The 25,274-nt window shown below is 36.6% G+C and overlaps 1 protein-coding gene across 1 annotated transcript in view; it reads left to right on the forward strand.

Annotated features, from left to right (window-relative positions):
* Window positions 1–25,274, forward strand: part of POF1B (POF1B actin binding protein) — a 99,655-nt gene that overhangs the window by 20,201 nt on the left and 54,180 nt on the right. Inside the window, exons 5-6 of the mRNA XM_069463621.1 lie at window positions 7,401–7,502; window positions 21,884–22,066. Of these exons, the coding sequence (XP_069319722.1) occupies window positions 7,401–7,502; window positions 21,884–22,066 (285 nt within the window). The remainder of the gene's footprint in view (window positions 1–7,400; window positions 7,503–21,883; window positions 22,067–25,274) is intronic.

The following is a 25,274-nucleotide window of genomic DNA, read 5'->3' on the forward strand; positions in this document are numbered from 1 at the left end:
CACACTGCCAGAGAGTATTGGATTAATCTTTATTCTTTAGTTAATGGGGAAAAGGAAAAATCAATATTTATTTAGTATATACTCCACACTATGCAATTTATATATTTTATCCCTTTTAATCCTGAAAAAAGGTGAGAAAACAGAAGCACAGAGAAATTTGGTCATTTATTCAATGAATATTTATCAATTGCCTACTATGTGCCAGAAATTGTCCTAAAAACTGGATATAGAGCAGTGAACAAAACAAGGTCCCAACATTCTTCAACTTAGGCTCCTAACTGGTATAAAACTATTCAATTACAAAACCATAGAAATTGAAATTGAACAATGCAGAGCTAGGAGAGAAAAATGTGCAAATTAAGGACCATTGATGATGAGAGTTAATTAGAATCCAGACATTCACCTGCACACCTCCTTACACATACTGCAGTTACAAAGGCAGAAAAATTAAGTGTGTATGTAAGTATCTAACATATTAGAAAACACTGAGCCTGCCTCTGTAAGAGTTCATCAATATGGCTATATTCAGCTATAAACGAGCAAATAGTTTCTCAGGAAGAAGACCCAGCAGTGGGTTGAAGAAAAATTGTCATTTTAAAGCTTTTGACTCTTTCCATTATTGAGGAATAAAACAAATTTCACGCTCCATGCTTTGTAAACAAAAACAATCTAACTGATTTTTCAAAGTATCTTGAAAATCCTGTCTAGATATATTCCCCATTTTATTTATCTAGGTGTATTCCTTTTTTGTTTGCTCTTTTAAATCTCACAGGAGAAGATTTTAGTTTAATTACAATATTTATATAAGCTGAACTTCCTAAAGGGTAACTTTATCCTCTTTCACCTCCCAGCTTCTCTAAAGTTTATTTCTCCTTCCTGTAATTAAAACGATCCCAATTTCCTTCTCTCATTAGGATTTCCTTCTGTCTCTGTTCAGCCTTTTTATTTTTGGTTGTTCCTGATCTTCCTCATTCTCCATTTGTTGTCATTTTGTTCAAAAGAGTTATGCATCCTAGTTAAAACTTGATCCATAAATTAAGGAAATACTTTTGTTCTATAAGTGGATAGAAACCAATTAATATTAATCAATTCCATCAACTTTATAGTTGTGGAGCTCCTGCTATGGGGAGCACACTATACAGCCTTCAAATAGAAATAAGGGAAAAAGACATGTTTCCCAAGCTAGAGGAGCTTACAATTCCTCTGAGGGGGGAAATAAGACATGTCCACAAATATCTATATAGAACATATGGTAGGATGTAGGATAGATGCCATGAGAGAAATACAGATAAAGTCTTATTGGAGTTCAGAGTCTGGAGATAACATATTTGTTTTGGAGAAATAATAAAACATGATTTATTGTGGTATTTAAAGTGTTAATATGATTAACATCATTAGCATGCTTTCCTAATAAGAAAACTAACTTTTTATTTATTTTTTTTTTATTTCAGCTTATTATGGGGGTACAAAAGTTTAGGTTATGTATATTGCCCATTCCCCCACCCCCCAAGTTAGAGATTCAAGCATGTCCATTCCCCAGACAGTGCGCATCGCACTCATTATGCAGGTATACACCCATCTCCTCCTCCCAGCCCCCACATCTGTCCGACACCCAATTGGTGTTATTCCCAAATGTGCACTTAGGTGATGATCAGGGAAACCAATTTGCTGGTGAGTACATGTGGTGCTTATTTTTCCATTCTTGGGATACTTCACTTAGTAGAATGGGTTCCAACTCTATTCAGGAGAACAAAAGAGATGTCATATCACCGTTATTTCTTATAGCTGAGTAATAGTCCATGGTATACATATACCACATTTTACTAATCCATTCATGAATTGATGGGCATTTGGGTTGTTTCCACATCTTTGCAATTGTGGCTCAAGTCTATCACTCTCTATCTTTTTTGACAGCTATTTTAGGGATAGCTTTAACAAAATTTGGTAACTTATCAGATGTGGAGGCTAAAAGAAGAAAAGTCAAATATGACCCTAAGCTTTTCAGCTTAAGACACTGGGTGTCATGGTGCCTTAATTAAAAGGATTGGAAAGTGAGGGGGAGGAGAAGCTGTTTTGGGAAAGGGGAATATTGTGAGATTTGTTTGAGCCAGTAGTATTTGAGGTGCATGAAAGGGGAAGATGCCCAACAGGCAGTTAAAAATGACTTGAAGAAAGATTGCATTTGAGATAGAGACATGGGAGTTATTCCACTTGAAGTTATTATTGAAGCTGTGGGAATGAGTGAGATTAGTGAAAGGTAATGGAGAGGGTTGAGGTCAGAACTCTGAGAAATGCCTATTTAAGGGAACAGAAGGAAGGAGCCACTTTCACAGGCAGAGGAATTGTCAGAAAGGGATGTGAACACAGAATAACTAAAGCAAATAGAGCAAGGGGTGGTCAACCATCTCAGATGACTGAAGGCCAAAGAGGATGAGGTTTGAGAATAGGGTTGGACCATTAAGAAAGTGATAGTTATGTTTCAGAGAGCAGTTTCAGTATACTCTTGGAGGAAAAATCCAGATACCAGAAGTTCATAGGAGAGTAGATCAAAAGTAAGTGGAAAAATGACTGAGGATTACTCTTCTGAAAAGGAAATTTATCAAAGGAAGGAGAGATGTGGTGGCAGCTAAAGGAGAAAAGAGAATCTTGAAGACCTGGGAGAGTTATAGATAGAGGGAAAGAACCAGTAATGAGGAAGGCTAAAGATGCAACAGAGAAAGGAGACAAATGAGAGAGACAACAGGGTATGTGATTCCAGGTTCAGACAGAGAAGTGACTTCCAGAAAAAGCAAAAAGGAGTATGTCTTTCTTAATGAGATGGAAAGACCAGAAAAGAGAGATTTTTGAGGTGTGGAGGGAAAATTGAAAGATCTCATTAGGTAGGTTTTCTTGGTTTTCTCTGTAAGTAGGAGGAAAGTGAGGGAACATAAATACAAGAGGTTGAGGAAAGTGAAAAGATTTGTAACCATAGTTATCAAGAATTTAATGAATACAAGTATGATCACGAAAGTCAGAAGTCCTACTTGAAGCTGAATAACTTGAACTTGTAATGGGCCAAATTAGCAAACTTTTTTTTTTTTTTTAATTTTCTCCAGCAAGGCTTTGTGGCCTGGGAACAGTAAAGTAGATGTTGGGGATTACATACTTTGTTAGATGTGAGAACTACTGCCAGAGTTTCTACAAGTAACAATTAAGATTATAAGATTAGCCATTTTGAAAACACCTTTTAATTTTTAGGGTGGATCTGGCACCAATTCAAATGGACAGATTGAGAAAAACAAGCTGCCAAAATAGTAAAACTGTCTAGCAGCTTGTTTGTTGAGAAATCTAAAACTTATGGTTAAATTTATTTTGCCAGCTTGTTTTGCTAAGAATGATTTATTTATATTAATATTTGGTTTTACTTTATTATAGATTTGGAGAAAATAATAGTCCCCAAACTTTGGAGGTTTTTTTTTTTTTTAATAAGTCATTTCAAATAATGAAACCGATGTACATTGTAGAAAGAATCAACACTGTTAGTGCCTAAAACATCCTCTTTTTAAAAAAAAAAATAATAGATGCCTGTTAAACCCATTTGTTCTAGAGCCCTGTTTAAGTCCATTGTTTCTTTGCTTATTTTCTGCTTGGAGGATCTGTCCAGTTTGTTCAGTGGGGTGCTGAAATCCCCAGCTACTATGGCCTTACTGTTTATCATGTTATTCAGGTCATGTGGAAACAACCCAAGTGCCCATCAATACAGGAGTGGATTAATAAAATGTGGTATATGTATACCATGGAATACTACTCAACAATAAAAACCAATGGTGAACTAGCACCTCTTATATTATCCTGAATAAAGCTTGAGCCCGTCCTTTGAAGTGAGGTATCACAAGAATGGAAAAACAAACACCACATATACTCGCCATCAAATTGGTACTAAGTGATCATCGCTAAGGTGCTCACATGGAAGTAATTATTCACTGGGTGCTGATCAGATGGGAGGGGAGTGGTGGGGTTGGGTAAACTCACAACTAATGGATGTGGTGTGCACTGTATGGGGAAAGGGAACACTTGTAGCCCTGGCTTGGACGAGGCAAAGGCATTATATGTAGTAAAAATGTTTGTATCCCTATAATATTATGAAATAAATAAATAAAATATAGCAAATAAATAATAGTTCATCATTTATAGTGAACTTTAGTTCATATAAAAGAAAATTTCATGCTTCTACTAAATTTGTTTTCCCTTCTTAGAAGATGATTACACCCTTTAGATAAAGGTTCATATCTCTTCTCACTCAATCATCTGTTCATTCACCATGGGATATTCAAGATGGGTAAAGTTCCTGACCTCCGTAAGCCTACTTTTGTATATTTTTAATTTTGATATCCTAGAAAACTCTAAGAAGATTTTCAAAAATTATTTTAAATACAACATGGATTTTAAATATTATATTACTATATTATTAAACACCAATGACATTTGTACATTACAATTACAGATTAAGGGTACTTTAAAATACATTATTTTACTTGATACAAAATACCCTGCATTACTATCCCTATGATACGGAAGCTGAGCCTCAGAGAATGTTAATGGCTTACTTAAGTTTCCATAGCACATAGGTGATGGAGGAAGAACTGAAATACAGGTTTTAAGACTCTGTAACATTTTTTCCACATTAGACCTGCTTCCACTGATTTTGGTAGTCAAGCCCAATGGATTTATAGTAGTCCAAATCCAATTCACTCTGTAATTCTCACCTGTTGACCTCTATGAAGCATTTATACCTTCAACTTCCTACTGCTTCTTGAAAATGTCTCTTCTTTTGACTTATGATATTTTTCTCTTCTGATTCTCAGACCATGTAAGACATCTATTTCTTTATTTGATCTTCACTTGCCTTTTCAACAATTTCCAGGTTTTATCTAGTACTTCTAGGCAGGTGGTCCTGAAATCTAAATCTGCAGTTTTGAACTCCCCATTTAGTTCCTGATCTGTGTTTTCAACTGTGTGTTGAACGTTTATATAAAGCATCCACCTGCACATCTTTTGTAAAAGATCCTCTTTGGTAGTTCTTTGCAATCCTTTGACACATGGTTAAAGGGATTACTATGCACTATATACTTTGCTAAATCTTATGAGGAATAAAAACATGAATCATACCTAGATTCTTACTAGGAGCACGTAAAACTGTATTTTTGGTACCATTGGCCATGTAGTGCAGTTCCTAACCCCCAGGCCACGAACCAGTGGAGCAGCTGCAAATACAGATTTTCATTAGCAGAAAGGTTTGACTGCACAATAAATGTAATGTGCTTGAATCATCCCGAAACCACCCCCTCCCTGCTGAGTCCTTGGAAGAATTGTCTTCCATGAAACTGGTCCCTGGTGCCAAAAAGGTTGGAGACCACTCCTCAAATTCAAGATCTCAGAGTCATCTTTGAAAAGTACTGTCCTTGATTATTATGATAATCTCTTCACTGATCTCCTCTCATTTGTACTCTGTCTTTAATTAATCTTCCTGAAGTAAATTTCTGTTCACCTCACACCCCTGTTTAAAAGCACTTAGGGACTTCTCACTGCTTGCAGAGAACCAAGCTCTATCTGCCACGTATGTCTCCTGCATATAACTTACGCTTTTCCAAAGTTGGTGACTTGAATTATTTTGTTTCCCTTGGAATACCATTTTCTTCCATCTCCTCATATTCAAAGACCTTCTTAATGTCCTTTCAAATGCCAAGTATCCTACCTGAGCACTGGCCAATGAAACACAGTTTTTCCTCCTCTGAACTTCATCCCATAAGTTCTTTCTATGGGAAAATGTCACTTTCTATTTTGTATTTTAGACGTTTGTGTTAATATATTATCTAAACCAGGGATTGGAAATTTTTTTTGTATAGGGTCAGATAGTAAATATTTTAGGCTTTGCTGGCCACATAGAGCCATGATCTTCTTTGTTCTTTTTTATTTATAGTCCTTTAAAAATCTAAACACAATTTTTAGTTTGAAGGCAGTACAAAAACAGGCTGCATAGTTTGACTAAATGTGATCAATATTAAATGCTCCTGGTAATAATTTAAGTCTGATTCATGTTTTTATGCCTCATAGCACTTATCAAAGTACATCATGCATAGCAAGCACATAAACATGTGTTACATGATTACAAATAACTACCAAAGAGGCTCTTTTTACAAAAACGAATAAACAAACACAAAATAGCTTCTATGGGAATCTTTCTAAATATATTCATCTTTGGATTTAATAATTCATCAACTAGTCAAATTTAGTCACTTGTATATTTGTTTTATCAAAGTCCCCAAGGAACATTTATTTAAAGCACCCTTTATTCAAACTTGAATACAAGAATTATGTAGCTTTTTGTTCAATAGTATCTTGCTTTCTCAACAACCAGTGCTTTAGCCTAACTGTTCTAAGAATATTTACAATAGCAGACTAAAAAAACTGCTACATTTTGTTGATTTTTAAATGGTCCTACACACATTAACTGGTAACAGGCTTGGCCATACACCCTTCTATACTATTCCCCTATTTTACCATATAAATATATGCAATTTTTGTTTTGTTGCAAAACAACAAAGAAAGCAATCCCAGATATCCCTCCACAAGTAAAGACTCAAATGAAAAACGAAAGAAGGGAAAAGAATGCAGTGCACATTATATTTATTTCAGAATCCTAGTCTCACTCTTATTAGTCCTTCCCTGGTTTCTTTCAGATCTTGGACATGTAACCAGCCTTTATTTTATTGGCTGACATCTTCTAAGCACTTGGCTAATCCTACAGCAATTTAGTTGATTATATGGAGATGCAGTGGCTCTTAAAGCCTCTACCCTGTTCTCAATATTCAAAACATGTGTTGTTCTGAGATTCTTAGCCTTCATTATAATCACAAGTAAGAATTGTACACTTCAAGGGCACCCAAATTGAGTTCCAAAAAAACCCTTTAATATAATTCTACCTACTTTATGGCTTAGTTGTGCTGAATTATGTTTATTTTGCATTTCCCCAACAATACTTTAGCATAGAAAGAAACCTGCCAGTGAACCCAATTAAATGAGGTTGACCTCATGCTTGTGTATCTCAGAGGAAACTCATTATATCTTGCTTTAGGAACAGAAAAAAATTATCTTTCCCACTCCCCAGCAATTTTCCCAAAAGACTTTGTTAGACCTAGTAAAATGTAGTAGGAGAAATCCAGATTGTTTTCTTTGATAAAGTAGACTGTCTTTATCACTATTTCCTTGCATCTGTCAGTACATTATTAGGATGTCATTCCACCCTCCTCCTAAACTCTGCCACTACCTCAGAGCCTATTAGAGACTGGATATTTGCTTAAGTTAAGGTTCCTTTGAAAGGTAACTTCCAAAACAAAACATATTCTTTACTTTCTTTATAGGAACCACTGTCTCCATTCCTAAGAGGAGGCCATTTCTTCCCAGGAAACAATGTTATTTATGAAAAAACAATAAGAAAAGTGGAGAAGCTAAATATGAATCAGGTAATTAATATTTGTTTTAAAACTTGCTTTATAAGTATATAATTTTAAATGATGTATATTTTAATGGAGCTAAAATTACATTCAATTTTCAAGTGCCAGGCAAGAATACCATGAGTTATAATAATATGTTATTATGTCTATAGCTCTTCATACCATCCTCAGTACTTTCATATCCATTTTATTATGGGAAGTATCATTGTCTCCATTTTATTGAAAGGGAAACTGAAGTCAAGATATGTGAAGTCACGTAGAAAATTAATGGTAGATCTGAACTTAGTGTAGATATCCCAATACATTGTGTGTTTTCTTTTAAACTGGCCTTACAAAAATCATAATTTAAAACATTATCATTTTTTCCTAATTTTTAAACATAATGAATTTTATTTTATTTATTTTTATTTATTTATTTATTTATTTATTTATATTATTATTTCATCTTGTTATGGGGGATACAGAATTGCAGGTTACATACGTTGCTCCTGTACCGCCTTTCCCCCCAAGTCAGAGCTCCAGGCATGTCTGTTCCCCAGGTCGTGCGCATTGCACCCATCATGAGGTATATATCCCTCCCCTCCCCACCCCTCCTTCCCGAGTCAGCATCTTCAAGTGTTACCACTCCCCAAACGGTGCGCAATGCACTCATTGTGTAGGCATACACCCATCCCCTCCCCCACCCCCCACCTCATGCTGATATCCAATTGGTGTCGTTCCCAGATTTGTATTTAGGTGATGATCAGGGAAACCAATTTTCTGGTGAGTACATGTGATGCTTGTTTTTCCATTCTTGGGATACTTCACGTAATATAATGGGTTCCAGCTCTCTCCAGGAGAACCATAGAGATGTCGTAGCTTCATCATTCCTTATAGCTGAGTAATATTCCATGGTATACATATACCACAGCTTACTAATCCAATCATGTACTGATGGGCATTTGGGTTGTTTCCACATCTTTGCGATTGTGAATTGTGCTGCTATAAACATTTGGGTACATGTGTCTTTGTTAAAGAATGACCTTTTTTCCTTTGGGTATATGCCCAGTAATGGGATTGCTGGGTCAAATGGCAGGTCTACTTGAATCTGTTTAAGATACCTCCATAATGCTTTCCACAGGGGTTGCACTAGTTTGCAGTCTCACCAGCAGTGTATGAGTGTTCCTGTCTCTCCACACCCACGCCAACATGTGTTGTTTTGGGTTTTTTTGATAAAGGCCATTCTCACTGGGGTTAAGTGATATCTCATTGTGGTTTTGATTTGCATTTCTCTGATGATTAGGGATGTTGAGCATTTTTTCATATGTTTGTTAGCCATTCTTATATCTTCTTTTGAGAAGTTTCTATTCATGTCCTTTGCCCACTTTTTGATAGGGTTGCTTGATTTTTTCTTGCTGATTTTCCTGAGTTCTAAATAGATTCTTGTTATCAGTCCTTTATCTGATGTGTAGTATGCAAATATTTTTTCCCATTCTGTAGGTGGTCTGTTTCTTTGGCTGTGCAGAAGCTTTTTAATTTAATCATGTCCCATTCATTTATTTTTGTTGCTGCTGTGATTGCCTTGGGGGTCTTCTTCATAAATTCTTTGTCTAGGCCAATGTCTGTAAGAGTCTTTCCTACATTTTCTTCTAGAATTCTGATTGTATCACGCCTAAGGTTTAAGTCTGTTATCCACCATGATTTGATTTTTGTGAGAGGTGAAAGCTGTGGGTCCTGTTTCAGTCTTCTACAAGTGGCTAACCAATTCTCCCAGCACCATTTATTGAATAGGGATTCTTGTCCCCAGAGTATATTCTTTCCTGCTTTGTCAAAAATTAGGTGACTATATGAGGATGGTTCTATATTTGGATTTTCTGTTGTGTTCCACTGGTCTGTGTCCCTGCACTTGTGCCAGTACCAGGCTGTTTTAAGAACCACAGCCTTGTAGTATAGTTTGAAGTCTGGCAAATTAATACCTCCCATTTTGTTTTTATTGCTTAAAATTGCTTTTGCTATATGAGGTCTTCTCTTATTCCATACAAAGTGTATAATTATTTTCTCTATGTCTGTGAAAAATGATGTTGGTAGTTTAATAAGGATTGCATTGAATCTGTAGATCACTTTGGGTAGTATAGACATTTTAACAATGTTGATTCTTCCGATCCATGAGCATGGTATATTTTTCCATCTATTTGCAAGTTCTGCTATTTCTTTTCTCAGTGTTTCATAGTTTTCCTTATACAGGTCCTTTACCTCTTTAGTTAGGTATATACCTAGATATTTTATTATCTTTGTTGCTATTTTGAAGGGTATTGAGTCTTTAATTTGGTTTTCTGATTGACTGTTATTGGCATATATAAATGCCTCTGATTTGTGTATATTAATTTTGTAGCCAGAGACTTTGCTATATTTGTTAATCAATTCCAGGAGTCTCATGGTTGAATCCTGGGGGTTTTCCAGATATAGCATCATATCGTCAGCAAAAAGTGAGAGTTTGATCTCTTCCTTCCCTATTTGGACTCCCTTGATTTTGCTCTCTTGCCTGATAGCTCTCCCAAGGACTTCCAATACTATGTTGAAAATTAATGGGGACAGTGGGCAGCCCTGTCTGGTTCCAGTTCTAAGTGGGAGTGCTTTCAATTTTTCCCCATTCAGAATGATGTTGGCTGTGGGTCTGTCATATATGGCTTGTATCATTTTTAGGTAGGTTCCATCTATGCCTATTTTGTTAAGCGTTTTTATCATAAAAGAGTGTTAAATTTTGTCAAATGCTTTTTCTGCATCTAATGAGAGTATCATATGGTTTTTGGTTTTGCTTCTATTTATGTGGTGAATTACATTTATAGATTTACGTATGTTGAACCACCCCTGCATCTCCGGGATGAAGCCCACTTGGTCGTGGTGGATTATTTTTTTGATAAGTACTTGGATTCGATTTGCTAGTATTTTATTGAAAATTTTTGCATCTATATTGATGAGAGAAATTTGTCTGTAGTTCTCTATTATTGTTGCGTCTTCTCCTGGTTTTGGTATCAATGTTATATTGGCTTGGTAGAACGTGTTGGGGAGAATTTCGTCCTTCTCAATATTGGAGAATAGTTTATGTAGGATGGGCACCAGTTCTTCTTTGTATGTATGGTAAAATTCAGGTGTGAACCCATCTGGACCAGGGCTTTTCTTTTTGGGAAGCTTTTTATTGCTGTTTCAATTTCGGTTCTTGATATTGGTCTGTTCAGGTACTCTATTTCTTCCTGGTTGAGCCTGGGAAGACTATGTGTTTCTAAAAATTTGTCCATTTCCTCCGCATTCTCCAGTTTGTGTGCATAAAGATTTTTGTAGAATTCATAGATGATATCTTGTATCTCTGTAGCATCGGTTGTGATTTCTCCTTTCATGTTCCTAATGGAGGTTATTAAAGATTTTACTTTTGTGCTCTTGGTTAGTCTAGCCAGAGGTGTGTCTATTTGGTTTATCTTTTCAAAGAACCAACTTTTTGTTTTATTAATTTCCCTTATAGTTTCTTTGTTGTCCTTTTCATTTAATTCTGATTTGATCTTAGTAATTTCTCACCTTCTGCTGGGTTTGGGGTCGTTCTGTTCTTCTTTCTCCAGCTCTTTGAGTCTATTCATTAGGTTGTCTATTTGCATGTTTTCTGTCTTTTGGATATAGGCATTTATGGATATGAATTTCCCTCTCAGGACTGCTTTAGCTGCGTCCCATAGATTTTGATAAGTTGTATCTCCATTGTCATTTAATTGAAAGAAACTTTTGATTTCCATCTTGATTTCTTCCTTTATAGAATAATTATTCAGGAGAAAGTTATTTAGCTTCCATGACTTTGAGTAAGAGTGAGGGTTTCTGTTTGTGATCATTGTTACTTTTATTCCGCTGTGATCTGAGAAGATGCATGGTATAATTTCTATTTTTTTGAATTTTTTAAGACATGCTTTATGTCCTAGGACATGGTCAATCTTAGAGAATGTCCCATGAGCTGATGAGAAAAATATATATTCTGTGGACTTTGGGTGGAATGTCCTATAGATGTCAGCCATGCCCATTTGTTCTAGCATTCTATTTAGGTACATTATGTCTTTGTTTATTTTCTGTTTAGAGGATCTGTCCTGTACTGTCAGTGGGGTGTTAAAGTCTCCAGCTATTACAGTATTGTTATCTATCATTTGGTTCAGATCTAGTAGGGTTTGCTTTATGAATCTAGGTGCACCTAGGTTGGGTACATATATATTGAGTATAGTAATGGCTTCTTGTTGGATTGTGCCCTTGACCAGTATGTAGTAGCCATCTTTGTCTTTTATTATTTTTGTTGGTTTGAAAGCTAAGTTATTGGAAATTAAGATTGCCACACCAGCTTTCTTTTGGTTACCATTTGCTTGAAATACCGATTTCCATCCTTTTACTTTCAGTCTAAATGCATCTTTGCTCGTTAGGTGGGTTTCTTGAAGACAGCAAATACTTGGCTTGTGTTTTTTTATCCATTGGGACAGTCTATGTCTTGAGCGGGGAATTCAAGCCATTCACATTTATTGAGAAAACTGATAAGTGAGATGGTTTTTTGTTCAGCTTGTTGGGTAGAACTTCATTGCGATGTTTTCTCTCCTGAGCCATTGTGGTATCTGGAATTTCATCTTTAGCTCTTGAGTAGTTTTACATTCGTGGATCTTTCTTGTGCTGATCCATGTGTAATTCTCTTTTGAGTACTTCTTGTAGGGCTGGTCTTGTCTTGGTGAATTCCTTCAACCTTTGTTTATCTGAGAATGTCTTAATTTCTCCTTCATATAGAAAACTTAGCTTATCTGGGTACAAGATTCTAGGCTGGGCATTATTCTGTTTCAGAAGCGTGAAAATGGGGCCCCAACCTCTTCTTGCTTGTAAGGTTTCAGCGGAGAAATCTGGCGTAATTCTGATGGGTTTTCCTTTGTAAGTTACCTGTTTCTTTCTCCTTACAGCTCGGAGAAGGGACTCTTTAGTGGATATTTTGATCAGCCTGATGACAACGTGGTGTGGTGTTTTCCTATTTGCTATGAATCTCCCAGGGGTCCTTTGAGCTTCTTGAACCTGTATGTCTAGAGTATTGGCAAGGCCTGGAAAATTTTCCTCCATTATGTCTTCAAATAGCTTGTCCAACCCTTGCTTATTATCTTCTTCACCCTCAGGAATGCCAATAACTCTCAAGTTAGGTTTCTTCACATAATCCCACATTTCTTGAAGACTCAGATCATTTCTCTTACTTTTTTGATCTATCTCTGTGACTGACTTATTTAGTCAGAAGGAGTTATCTTCAATTTCTCAGATTCTTTCCTCTTTTTGATCTACCCTGCTTTTGTGACTTTCCACAGTGTTTTGTAGCTCTCTGAATGAATTCTTCATTTCTAGGAGTTCAGTTTGGTTTTTCTTCAATGTTTCAATTTCTTCAGTGAATTTTTCCTCCAAATCCTGTATTTTTTTTTTTTTTTGCGCTTTCCTTGTGTTGTTTATCCATTGATTCTTGTATATTATTCAGCTTGTTTATGATCCATAATTGGAATTCTTCCTGTGACATGTTGGTGTTTTGAGTCTGGTTTGTGTCAAATGGTTGAGAGCTGGTATTTCTCTTTGGGGGTGAGCTTTCTGTTTAATTCTTTGTGCTTCCTGTGTTTTTTCACTGGGCCCTTCCCATCTAGATTAATCGGTGGATCTTTTCTTATAGATTTAGTCTGGTTAACAGCACTCTTTGTGCTCTATTCTTAGGCTGTGGAGCAGTCTAGGTATATTGCTTCCTTTGGCAAGAGGGGAAGACTGTTGTGAATTGTTTAGAGATTTTTCTATTTCAGTTGGGGGACTGCTTCTAATGGGTCCAATCCTAGAGGATTGGAGTGATCCAAGACTGCTTTGGCAAGTTAGGACACTGTGTTGTGGTCTTTCAGAAGGCAAGCAGGGTCCACACTAGTAGTAGACCGAAATTCTGTTTGTTTGTTTGTTTCCCTTTGGTTCTTCCTCTATAGGGGTGGTTTCTGTCTCTATCTGCAGGAAAGACACTAGCTATGGGGAGTGGACGGTGCCCTCGCTCGCTCAGCGCCCCAGTTGCTCCAGCTCCCACGGGCAAAAGTCTGCCTTGGCCCAATGTCCCCAGGGACCAGGCTCCACACTCTCACTTCTGGAGAAGTAGTCAATGTTTAGACATGGGCAGGGTCCCTATATAAGGTCTGTGGACCAGGGGAGGGGGCCGTCCAGGGAGCCTCTTGGCACCCTATTGCTCTGCAGTGACTTGACTGAGGGCCCCAAGATGGCGATTGCGTGCCTGCAGATCGCTGGCGTTGGGGGTGACTACTCAGGTTCCGGTATGTACCAGAGCCAGGGGCCTGGCCCGTTCCGAAGCTCACCGTGGCTTCCCAGTTAGAAGGCAAAAAGAGAGAAGAAATAAAGAAAAAGAAAAAAGAAAAGAAAAGAAAAAAAAAGGAAGAGAAAAGAAAGAAAAGAAGGAGAAGAAAAAGAAAGAGAAAAGAAAAGGAGAAGAGAAGAGGAAAAAAAAGGAAAAAGAGAAAAGAAAAAACAAAAACAAAAAAAAACAAAACAAAACAAAACAAAACAAAAAAAGAAAAACAAAAACCAAACAAACAAATAACACAAAAAGACCTAACCCAAAATCACCAAAAACACAAACACAAAAGAACAAAAACAGAGCTACACAGCACCACAGCGCATCGCTAAACGAAGGGATACACAAATCTGAAGTATATAGTTCAGCGGCTCAATCATTGTGTTTTTGCGCCTTAGCGCAGCTCCGCCCCTTCATGCCTGCTCCATTGGGTCCCGAGCGGCGACTCAATGTTTTTTTTACGTCTTAGCACTGCCCCGGCGGAGATGGTGCGGGCCCAGAGACCAGCAGAGGGCGCCGGGGAGAGAGAGCCACTCCTCCCCTCGGCACCTTATGGCTCCCAAGCGGTTCCGCCTTTGCTTTCAAGATGGCGCCCGCAGCGCTCTGGGGTGGGAGGGGGACTGGCTCCCCGGCAGGCAGAGCCCAGAGACCGCCACTGCCGTGGGGGGGGGGTTGGCGGGCAAAGCCGCCAGGGGCCACCGGCTGAAGAACCACAGACAAAAGTAGCGCAGAGGTACAGCACAATTCGCTGATCGAGGATCCTTCGTGCCCCTCCCCCCTGGTGCAGGTCCGTCCCTTCTCGCCAAGGGCTGTCTCAGCCGAGACTTCCCAGGTTCCAAGCTATTGTCCCGAAAAAGCCTCCTGTCTGCAATGCCCTACGTCTCCCTCAGTGATTCTGCTCTGGCTTGCCGGGGGGGGGGTCTCCAAGCAATTGGGGGTGGAGGTCAGTGAGGAGCGCAAGCCGCTTTCCCAAAAGACTGCCCCTGCCCCACCTGGGGGCGGGCGCAGCCCGCCCGCGCTCCGCTGGCTACTGTCTGTTCCGTGCCTTCCGCAGAATTCCGCGATCTTAATTTTCGTTCACCTCAGACCTCACTTGCTCTGTTTGTCCCACGCTGATTCTCCGTGGATTCACACCACTGTTCCTGTGTGGGAGCGGTCCTCTAGCGTTGTGGCAGGTCCGGATCCATGGCTTCCTCGCCGGAGCGCAGATCCAAGCAGTCACCACCACTCCACCATCTTATGTCCATAATGAATTTTAAATGGACAATATGTATGAACAGATATGTGAAATACTGAATACTGTAAAAGATCTAGAAAACTAAAGCTTCAAGTCACATTTTAAAAATTACATTAAGCTCAAATTGAAAGACCAAGTACAAAGTATATAGCAGCAGCAGGGCCATGGTAATTCTATGGTATCTGGAGCCCCAACTCCTTCATGCAGAGTTGCTACTGTAACCAGCAGAGGTTTCATATTGTTCTTCTTAGTGGATATAAGCATGTTCAAGCCAGACAAAGCCTTGGACTTGTCTCTTGGACATTCTTGAACTAGGGCAGTGTATTAGTTTCTTTGGGCTACTGTAACAAAGTAGCACAAACAGTATGGCTTAAAACAATAGAAATTTATTATCTCACAGTTCTGGAGGCCAGAAATCTGAAATTACTGTGTGGGCAGGGCCATCCTCCCTGTGAATCCCCTGGGAAGGAACTCTTCCATGCTTGTCTCCTAGCTTCTGGCAGCCTCAAATATTTCTTGGCTTATAGATGCATCACGCCAATCCTCCATCTCCATATGGCACCTTATCTCTCTGTGCACGCTTGTGTCTATGTCCAAATTTCCAAATATTGTATGAGGGCCCATCCTAATGACCTCATTTTAACTTCATTACTTCTATAAAGACCCTATTTCCAAATAGGTCGCATTCTGAGTTTACTAAGGGTTAGGAATTCCAGCATACCTTTGAGAGGGGTACAATCCAAACCATAATAAGCAGTCAAATAATATCAAATCAGTTTTGATAACAAAATTATTTTTCTCATATACAAATGAAACTGACTAAAATATACTAGATTTTCCTCTTTGAACCTCTTGGCACGAAAACACATTTTATTTTTATGAGCATTTACAGGCAGTTGTTACCAGATTCATAGGAACTAAAACATTATTATTTGATGTCCAGTAAAAATGAAATTGAGTAAATTCTCAGAATCATAAACAACTATATCTTTAAGATTTTGGTTTGCTTGGAAAACTGGATATAGACTAAAGGGTTTGGTATAGTATTTGTTCAACACATATATTCTGGAGTAGCAGCAGAATATTTCTGGACCTTATGATATCAAGTAGAAATATTTCATCATATATGTCTATTCTTCAGTGGAAGTTTTCCTCAAGCTGTCAAATTATAACATCTGTCTTTTATCTAACTGGCTGCCACAACAATAAATTTGACACGTTTTAAATACCGAGGAATATTTCAGGCACATTCATTTCATGTTACTTCCAGCTTCTTGATTTAAAGAGAATAAAAAGTTTTTCTAATTCTTGAAGTCTAAAGTAATACATTGAATATTGTGTACATTATCATTGTTATACATGTGGAACAATTTAAGAAAGAGATCCTTTAAGAGTACACTGCTGCTACTTACTATTAACTTGAATGTTTACTTGTTTGTGCCCACTTTTTCTTATTAATAACTTAAACAATTTGGGAGTTTAGAAACTACCATAGAAGCTGCCCAAGATAAAAGGAACCATGCAGATAGGACAAACTACTACTGCTTTGTCCTGGTTGAGTTCCCTCAGTCATGGAAATAGACCAGGAAAAGTTGGGTAAAGCCAGAGTCTGGATTAACCTGTTTACTGTCACATGTGACTAAATCAAATAGTACTAGCTCTTAGCAAATGAGACTTGTCCAAGAAAAAAGAGTTCTTTATAGTGGAAGGGTGGTACACTGGTGCCAGTTGCAAGATTCATACTCTGTGTAATTCTTTTTTCTCTATCAAAGAGGAAAAATCTATGATAAATCAGAAATATTTGATCTTTTGTACTTTGTAAATTCAGCTTATGGCATACTTCAAAACTATGATTAATATACAAACATCTTGCTTTAGAAAAATAACTTTAGTAGTCAGGTGTAAGATTCAAAAATTGAAAACCTGCTAAGATTTCAGTGGTACCAATGAATGGTTAGGAGGCCAAATAGGCTCAGGGAAGCTGCAAGGCACCCCAGATGATGGAAATGTCAACATTTTATTCAAGAATCAACTGATATGTTTGTTAGCCATTCTTATATCTTCTTTTGAAAAATTTCTATTCCTGTCCTTTGCCCACTTTTTGATAGGATTGTTAGTTTTTTCTTACTGAGTTTCCTGAGTTCTAAATAGATTCTTGTTATCAGTCCTTTATCTGATGTGTAGTATGCAAAAATTTTTTTTCCCATTCTGTAGGTGGTCTGTTTACTCTCGTGACTATTTCTCTGGCTGTGCAGAGCTTTTTAATTTAATCAGATCCCATTTATTTATTTTTGTTGTTGCTGTGATTGTCTTCGGGGACTTCTTCATAAATTCTTTGCCTAGGCCAATGTCTGTAAGAGTCTTTCCTACATTTTCTTCTAGAATTCTAATCGTTTCACACCTAAGGTTTAAGTCTGTTATCCACCATGATTTGATTTTTGTGAGAGGTGAAAGCTGTGGGTCCTGTTTTAGTCTTCTACATGTGGCTATCCAGTTTTCCCAGCACCATTTATTGAATAAGGAACTTTTTCCCAGAGTATGTTTTTGTCTGCTTTGTCGAAGATTAGATGGCTATATGAGGATGGTTTTATATTTGGATTTTCTGTTCTGTTCCACTGGTCTGTGTCCCTGCACTTGTGCCAATACCAAGCAGTTTTAACAATCACAGCCTTGTAGTACAGTTTGAAGTCTGGCAAATTAATACCTCCCTTTTTGTTTTTGTTGCTTAAAATTGCTTTAGCTAAAGGGGGTCTTCTCTGGTTCCATACAAAGTGTATAGTTATTTTTTCTATATCTGTGAAAAATGATGTTGGTAATTTAATAGGGATTGCATTGAATCTGTAGATCACTTTGGGCAGTATAGACATTTTAACAATGTTGATTCTTCCAATCCATGAGCATGGTATGGTTTTCCACCTATTTATATGCTCTGCGATTTCCTTCCTCAGTGTTTCATAGTTCTCCCTGTAGAGGTCCTTTACTTCCTTAGTTAAATATATTCCTAGATATTTTATTTTCTTTGTTGCTATTTTGAAGGGTATTGAGTCCTTAATTTGTTTCTCTGTTTGAATGTTATTGGCATATATGAATGCCTCTGATTTGTGTGTATTGATTTTGTATCCTGAGACTTGACTGAATTCATTGATCAATTCCAGGAGTCTCTTGGTTGAATCCTTGGGGTTTTCTAGATATAACATCATATCATCAGCAAATAGTGAGAGTTTGATCTCTTCTTTCTCTATTTGGACTTCCTTGATTCTGCTCTCTTGCCTAATAGCTCTCACAAGGACTTCCAATATTATGTTGAAAAGTAATGGGGACAGTGGGCAGCCTTGTTTGGTTCCAGTTCAAAGTGGGAATGCTTTCAATTTTTCCCCATTCAGTAAGAATGGCTAACAAACATATGAAAAAATGTTCAACATCTCTAATCATCAGGGAAATGCAAATCAAAACCACAATGAGATATCTCTTAACTCCAGTGAGAATGGCCTTTATCAAAAAGTCCCAAAACAACACATGTTGGCGTGGATGCAGAGAGACAGGAACACTCATACACTGCTGGTGGGACTGTAAACTAGTACAGCCCCTGTGGAAAGCAATATGGAGATACCTTAAACAGATTCAAGCAGACCTACCATTCAATCCAGCAATCCCATTATTGGGCATCTACCCAGAAGAACAAAGTCATTCTATAAAAAAGACACCTTCACCCAAATGTTTACAGCAGCACAATTCACAATTGCAAAGATGTGGAAACAACCCAAATCCCCATCAATTCATGAGTGGATTAGTAAATTGTGGTATATGTATACCATGGAGTATTACTCAGCTATAAGAAATAACGGTGATGTGGCATCTCTTTGGTTCTCCTGGAGAGAGTTGGAACCCATTCTATTAAGTGAAGTATCCCAAGAATGGAAAAATAGGCACCACATGTACTCACAAGCAAATTGGTTTCCCTGATCATCACCTAAGTGCACATTTGGGAATAACACCAATTGGGTATGGGACAAGAGGTGGGGGCTGGGGGGAGGGGATGGGTGTATACCTGCTTGATGAGTGCGATGTGCACTGTCTAGGGAACAGACACGCTTGAAGCTCAGACTTGTGGGGATGGGGGGGGCATGGGCAATATATATAACCTGAACTTTTGTACCCCCATAATAAACTGAAAAAAAAGAAAGAGTAGTGACACAAAGAATTTTTTTTTTTAAAAAGAGTCAACTGATACGATAACAAAGGAAGATGATTGAGAGTGGATTTTGCTTTCTTTATTGCCCTCTGTTGATGTGTCCTTTCCAAGTGTTTCCTAACTTGCTTTTTGAGGAATGCATTGTTTTTTACCTTCTTCAAAAGGTATTCTATTTCAATAGTGTACAAGCTCCCCACTTAGTGATAGTTTTCTCAGACTGTCAGTGTAATTTTACCCTAATTTAGCATATGAAGATATTTTGTAAAATAAAAGGCAATAATGTAACATTCATTCACCTTAAAAATTTGTACAAAAGTTATTGATAGTATGCAGTTAGTTTCCTAAATTTTAAAGATCTTAGTGCTAGTGTACTTATAAAGTAAGTCATATTTGAAACAGCACAGAGAAAATGATTTCATGAACTGATTCTCTGACCTTTATTATCTATATGTCTACCAAGGCAATTTCTATTTGTAATGTGTATTTTTTATGAATTTTGTCTTTATCACAAAATATTTTTTGTATATGTGAAAAGTTAATTTTTATACATGGTAAAATTTTTTCAGAGTATGAAGGGATATACTGTGAAAAATAAACCTCCTTATCTGGACTCTCTAATCCCCAGTTTCTCTTCTGAGAGTCAGCCACTCATAAGTTTTTTGGTCTATGAATATATGCATATTATATGTGTTTGTAAATATATATGTATGTATATTTTTTAAATGTTACACTATAAGGAGTATACTACATTCATTCTTCAGTACTTTTTTTCCATTTAATATAGCTTGAAAATTGTTTCATATAAAAATTTAAAATGCAAAATGATTTACTGTATTAATAAAGTTAACTTTCTATAGTCAAAAGGAAATAGAGTATTGAATCTACACTTTCAATGTTAATTGTATGTGCGTTCATGTACCATTATGGTTTAAAAAGAAGTATTTTTCCTTTAAAAGTAGACTTCCAGATGCTTCTTATCACAGTAGAATAATAACAAAATAAAAAAGCCAATTTGAGTATACCTAAAATCCCTAAAACTAAAATAATCAGGTATCTTTTCTTAATATGTTCTGTATACTTATCATAAAAAAGCCATGACAAATAAACAAACATATATCAGGGACTTAGTTTAAAAATAACAAATTCCAGAATATTTTGAGGTCAGTACAAATTCAGCTTAATATCCTGAAAGAAGTGTAAGCTAGAAATCATGAATTCCAGTCCCAATTTTGTCATAAATTAGCTGTGTCATTATAAGTAAATCATCTTACCTTTCTGGACCTCAGGTTTGGTTTTTTTTTTTTTCACCTGCAAATTTAGTGGAGTAGTTGATGATGACGATGATAATGATGATGATATAATAATAATAGCAATGCTTATTACTCACCTACTTTGTACCAGGTAATTTATAGACATTAGTTTATTTACTCCTCATAGCACCCCAATGAGATACGTACTATGTACACTTTTACAAATGAAGAAACTGAGGTTCATAAATGATGCATATACAGTTTCCCAAGATCATAAAGTAAGTGATAGAATCAGAGTTAAAATCCATGTTTTTTGGACTTAGAGCTTCAGTCACTGGTTTTTAAACTTTTTTAAAAATTCATACTCATTTTCATAAGCACAAGAACTTTGCATCCCCACTGTTATTCTGATATGCCTTCTGACATTTAAAATCACTGCATCATTTTATTTTCTAATTTTATATTCATCTTCATCTTCAGTATTATAGCAATATTATGTAATCATATACTGAAGTGTCTGTTGAATCATCAAAGAAAGATTAATTCAAGTTGTTACAAAAAATAGTAGATCACCATTTTTTATGTCTGAGTAGTACTGCATAGTGTACATATACCACATTTTATTAATCCACTCATGTATTGTTGGGCATTTGGGCTGTTTCCACATCTTTGCAACTATGAATTGTGCTGCTATAAACATTCGAGTGGATGGACCTGGAGATCATTCTTCTAAGTGAAGTATTGCAAGAATGGGAAGACAAACACCACGTGTACTCAATACTAAATTTAAACTAATTGATCAACTCTTATCTGCACATATGTTAGTAAAACTCAGTGGAAATCAAATAGATGGGAGGGGAGAGGAAGTAATAGGTAAATTCACACCTAATGGGCAATATGCACATTATCTGAGTGAAGGGGACACTTATAACTTGGACTCAAACTGTACACAAACAAATTATATAACCAAAATATGTATACTCCTGTAATATTCTGAAATTAAAAATAAATAAATTATCCTGTTAAAAAAGGAAAGATTAATTAATGTTAATATTCATTATCATTTTAGTGCTAAGTATACCTAGAATATTAATTTAATCAAAACTTGCAATTCCTTGGCCAATCTTGGTAAGTATTTGGATGGTCACAGCTACTTGATCAAATAAAAATAGAATTTAATACAAATTTTCCCAATGGAATAATTTGTAAAATAATATATCACTAATTAAAACTATAAATCCTAGGGTTTGAATTATAGTGAAAGAATACATTACATTTAAAAAATTTTTTTCAGTTGCTTTTTCTTGATTAGTAATTTTTATTCTCAGTGGTTGTTTTTGGCATGTGTATATATCTTAGGAATGCCATCCTGAGGTTCAGTGCCATCATCACATTGTCCAACAGCCCCAGATCATCCACTCTCCACACTGTCAACAATCCCATTCTAGCCAGCAAATTCAAACCATCACAGGAAGTGATTCAACTTCTACAAATATTGGAAATGAAATGTGCCATGGTGGATTGAGCCAGATTCATGAGCAGGTAAGATCAATCAGCTGATTTCTTATCAAACTGGAATAACATGCTTGAACCCTTCTCACACCACTATAAATGTACCCACATTGAATTTTCATCAAAGAGCCAGGCATAGTCATGTGTGCTTATAATCCCAGCTGCTTGGGAGGCAGGGGTGGGAGGATCGCTTGAGCCCAGGAATTTGAGAGCAGCCTGTAAAACATAGCAAGACCTCATCTATAAAAAAAAATTTCCTCAAAATATTGAGGAGTTACATCACTGGTATTTTTGCTTTGTTATAGAATTTTTATTGTTTTTTATTTTTTATTTTTTTTTATTTCAAGATATTATGAGGGTACAAACGTTTTGGTTACATTTTATGTCTTTGTCTCACCCAGGTGAGGTTTAGAGGCTTGCCCTTCCCCTCTACAATGCACACCATGTCCATTAGTTGTGAGTTTACCACCCCCAAACCCCTAGTCCATGGAGAAAATTACTACCGTATGATCACCATAGTGTTGATCAGTTAGTGCCAATTTGACGGCAAGTACATGTGGAGGCTATTCCTCTGATCTTGTGATACCTCACTGCACATAATGAGCTCAAGCTCAATCCAGTAAAATATAAGAGGTGCTAGATCACTGTTGTTTCTTATAATTAAGTAATATTCCATTGTATACATATATCAAATTTTAGTAACCCACTCATGAATTGACGGGCACTTGGGCTGTTTCCAGATCCTTGCAATAGTGAATTGTGCTGCCATAAACATTCAGGTGCAGATGTCTTTATTATAGAATGTCTTTGCTCTTTTGGGTAGATGCCTAACAGTGCTACTGCTGGATTGAACGGTATTTCTATTTTTAACTCTTTGAGATATCTCCAAATTCGTTTCCACAGAGGTTGCACCAATTTGCAGTCCTACCAGCAGTGTAAGAGTGTTCTCGTCTCTCCACATCCTCGCCAGCATTTGTTGTTTTAGGATTTTTTGATAGAGGCCAATCTCACTGGGGTTAGGTGACATCTCATTGTCGTTTTGATTTGCATTTCTCTAATGATTAGAGATGTTGAGCATTTTTTTATATGTTTGCTGGCCATTATTCTGTCTTCTTTTGAAAAGTTCATTTCCTTTGCCCATTTATTGATGGGGTTGTTAGATTTTTTTCTTGTTGATTTTTTTAAGTTCTAGATAAATTCTTGTTATCAGTCCTTTATCAGATGTGTAGAGAGCAAATATTTTCTCCCATTCTGTAGGCTGTCTATTCGCTCTAATGATAGTTTCCTTGGCTGTGCAAAACCTTTTTCATTTGATCGGATCCCATTTACTTATTGTTGTTGCTGCGGTGATTGCTTTCGGGGTCTTCTTCAAAAATTCTTTGCCTAGGCCAATGTCTGAAAGTGTCTTCCCTACATCTTCTTCTAGAATTCTTAAGGTTTCATGCCTTAGGTTTAAGTCTGTTATCCATCTTGAATTGATTTTTGTGAGAGGTGAGAGGTGGGGATCCAGTTTCAATCTTCTGCATGTAGCTATCCAGTTTTCCCAGAACCATTTATTGAAAAGAGATTATTTTCCCCAGTGTATATTTTTGTCTGCTTTGTCAAAGATTAGATTACCACATGCAGATGGTTTCATTTTCGGATTCTCAGTCCTGTTCCAAAGGTCTGTCTCTATTTTTGTGCCAGTACCATGATGTTTTAGTTACTATAGCCTTGCAGTACAACTTGAAATTTTTCCATCTCCTCTCAGAAGACAAAACAATTTATATCCAGCAATCTATTAAATCTCTGAGGTAAGTTATGAACTGGTTAATTAATACCTAATTTCTAACTGATCCTAAGTTCTAAAATGGGCTCAACAGTGGTGCAACATTAAATATTTTCATGAGGTATGGTATTTAAATGAATAATTAATTGGAAATGGTATTTTCTAATGTAATGTTAATGGTCACAATTCACAATCTGGTATTTACCTCCTATAGGTCTTCTTTGAGAATCTATTATACTAACTCAAGTCAGAATATTCATATATTCTATTGTATATTACATCAACAAAATAGGAAATAAAATTTAGTTGCTAATGAAAAATCTGGGATATAATCTTCAGTGACTAATTTATGTTATGAAGCCTTTGGAGCATTGTAAACATCTGATATAGAAGTGTTAAAAGAAGGTTGTCTATGATTTACTCTTGTGACAGTTTCTTTGGCTGTGCAGAAGCTTTTTAATTTAATCAGGTCCCATTTATTTATTTTTGTTGTTGCTCTGATTGCCTTTGGGGTATTCTTCATAAATTCTTTGCCTAGGCCAATGTCTATAAGAGTCTTTCCCATACTTTTTTCTAGAATTCTAATAGTTTCATACCTAAGGTTTAAGTCTGTTATCCACTGTGATTTGATTTTTGTGAAAGGTGAAAGGTGTGGGTCCTGTTTCAGTCTTCTACATGTGGCTATCCAGTTTTCCCAGCACCATTTATTGAATAAGGATTCTTTTCACCATAGTATGTTTTTGTCTGCTTTGTCAAAGATTAGATGGTTATATGAGGATGGTTTTATATCTGGATTCTCAGTTCTGTTCCACTGGTCTGTGTCCTTGTTCTTGTGCCAATACCAAGCTGTTTTAATAACCACAGCCTTGTAGTATAGTTTGAAGTCTGGTAAATTAACACCTCCCATTTTGTTCTTATTGCCTAAAATTGCTTTTGTTAAATGGGGTCTTCTCTGGTTCCATACAAAGTGTAAAATTATTTTTTCTATATCTATGAAAAATGATGTTGGTAATTTAATAGGGATTGCATTGAATCTGTAGATCACTTTGGTTAGTATAGCCTTTTTAACAATGTTGATTCTTCCGATCCATAGGCATGGTATGGTTTTCCATCTGTTTACGTGCTCTGCAATTTCCTTCCTCAGTGTTTCATAGTTCTCCCTGTAGAGGTCTCTTACCTCCTTAGTTAAATATATTCCTATGTATTTTTTTTTTTTTTTTTTGCTATTGTGAAGGGTATTGAATCTTTGATTTGGTTCTCTGTTTGACTGTTATTGGCATATATGAATGCCTCTGACTTGTGTGTATTTATTTTGTATCCTGAGACTCTACTAAATTCATTTATCAGTTCCAGGAGTCTCTTGGATGAATTCTTGGGGTTTTCTAGATATAATATCATATCATCAGCAAAGAGTGAGAGTTTGATCTCTTGTGTCCTCATTTGAACACCCTTGATTCTGCTCTCTTGCCT

The sequence above is a fragment of the Eulemur rufifrons genome, chromosome 30 (genome assembly GCF_041146395.1).
Source record: "Eulemur rufifrons isolate Redbay chromosome 30, OSU_ERuf_1, whole genome shotgun sequence".
Classification (NCBI taxonomy): Eukaryota; Metazoa; Chordata; class Mammalia; order Primates; family Lemuridae; genus Eulemur; species Eulemur rufifrons.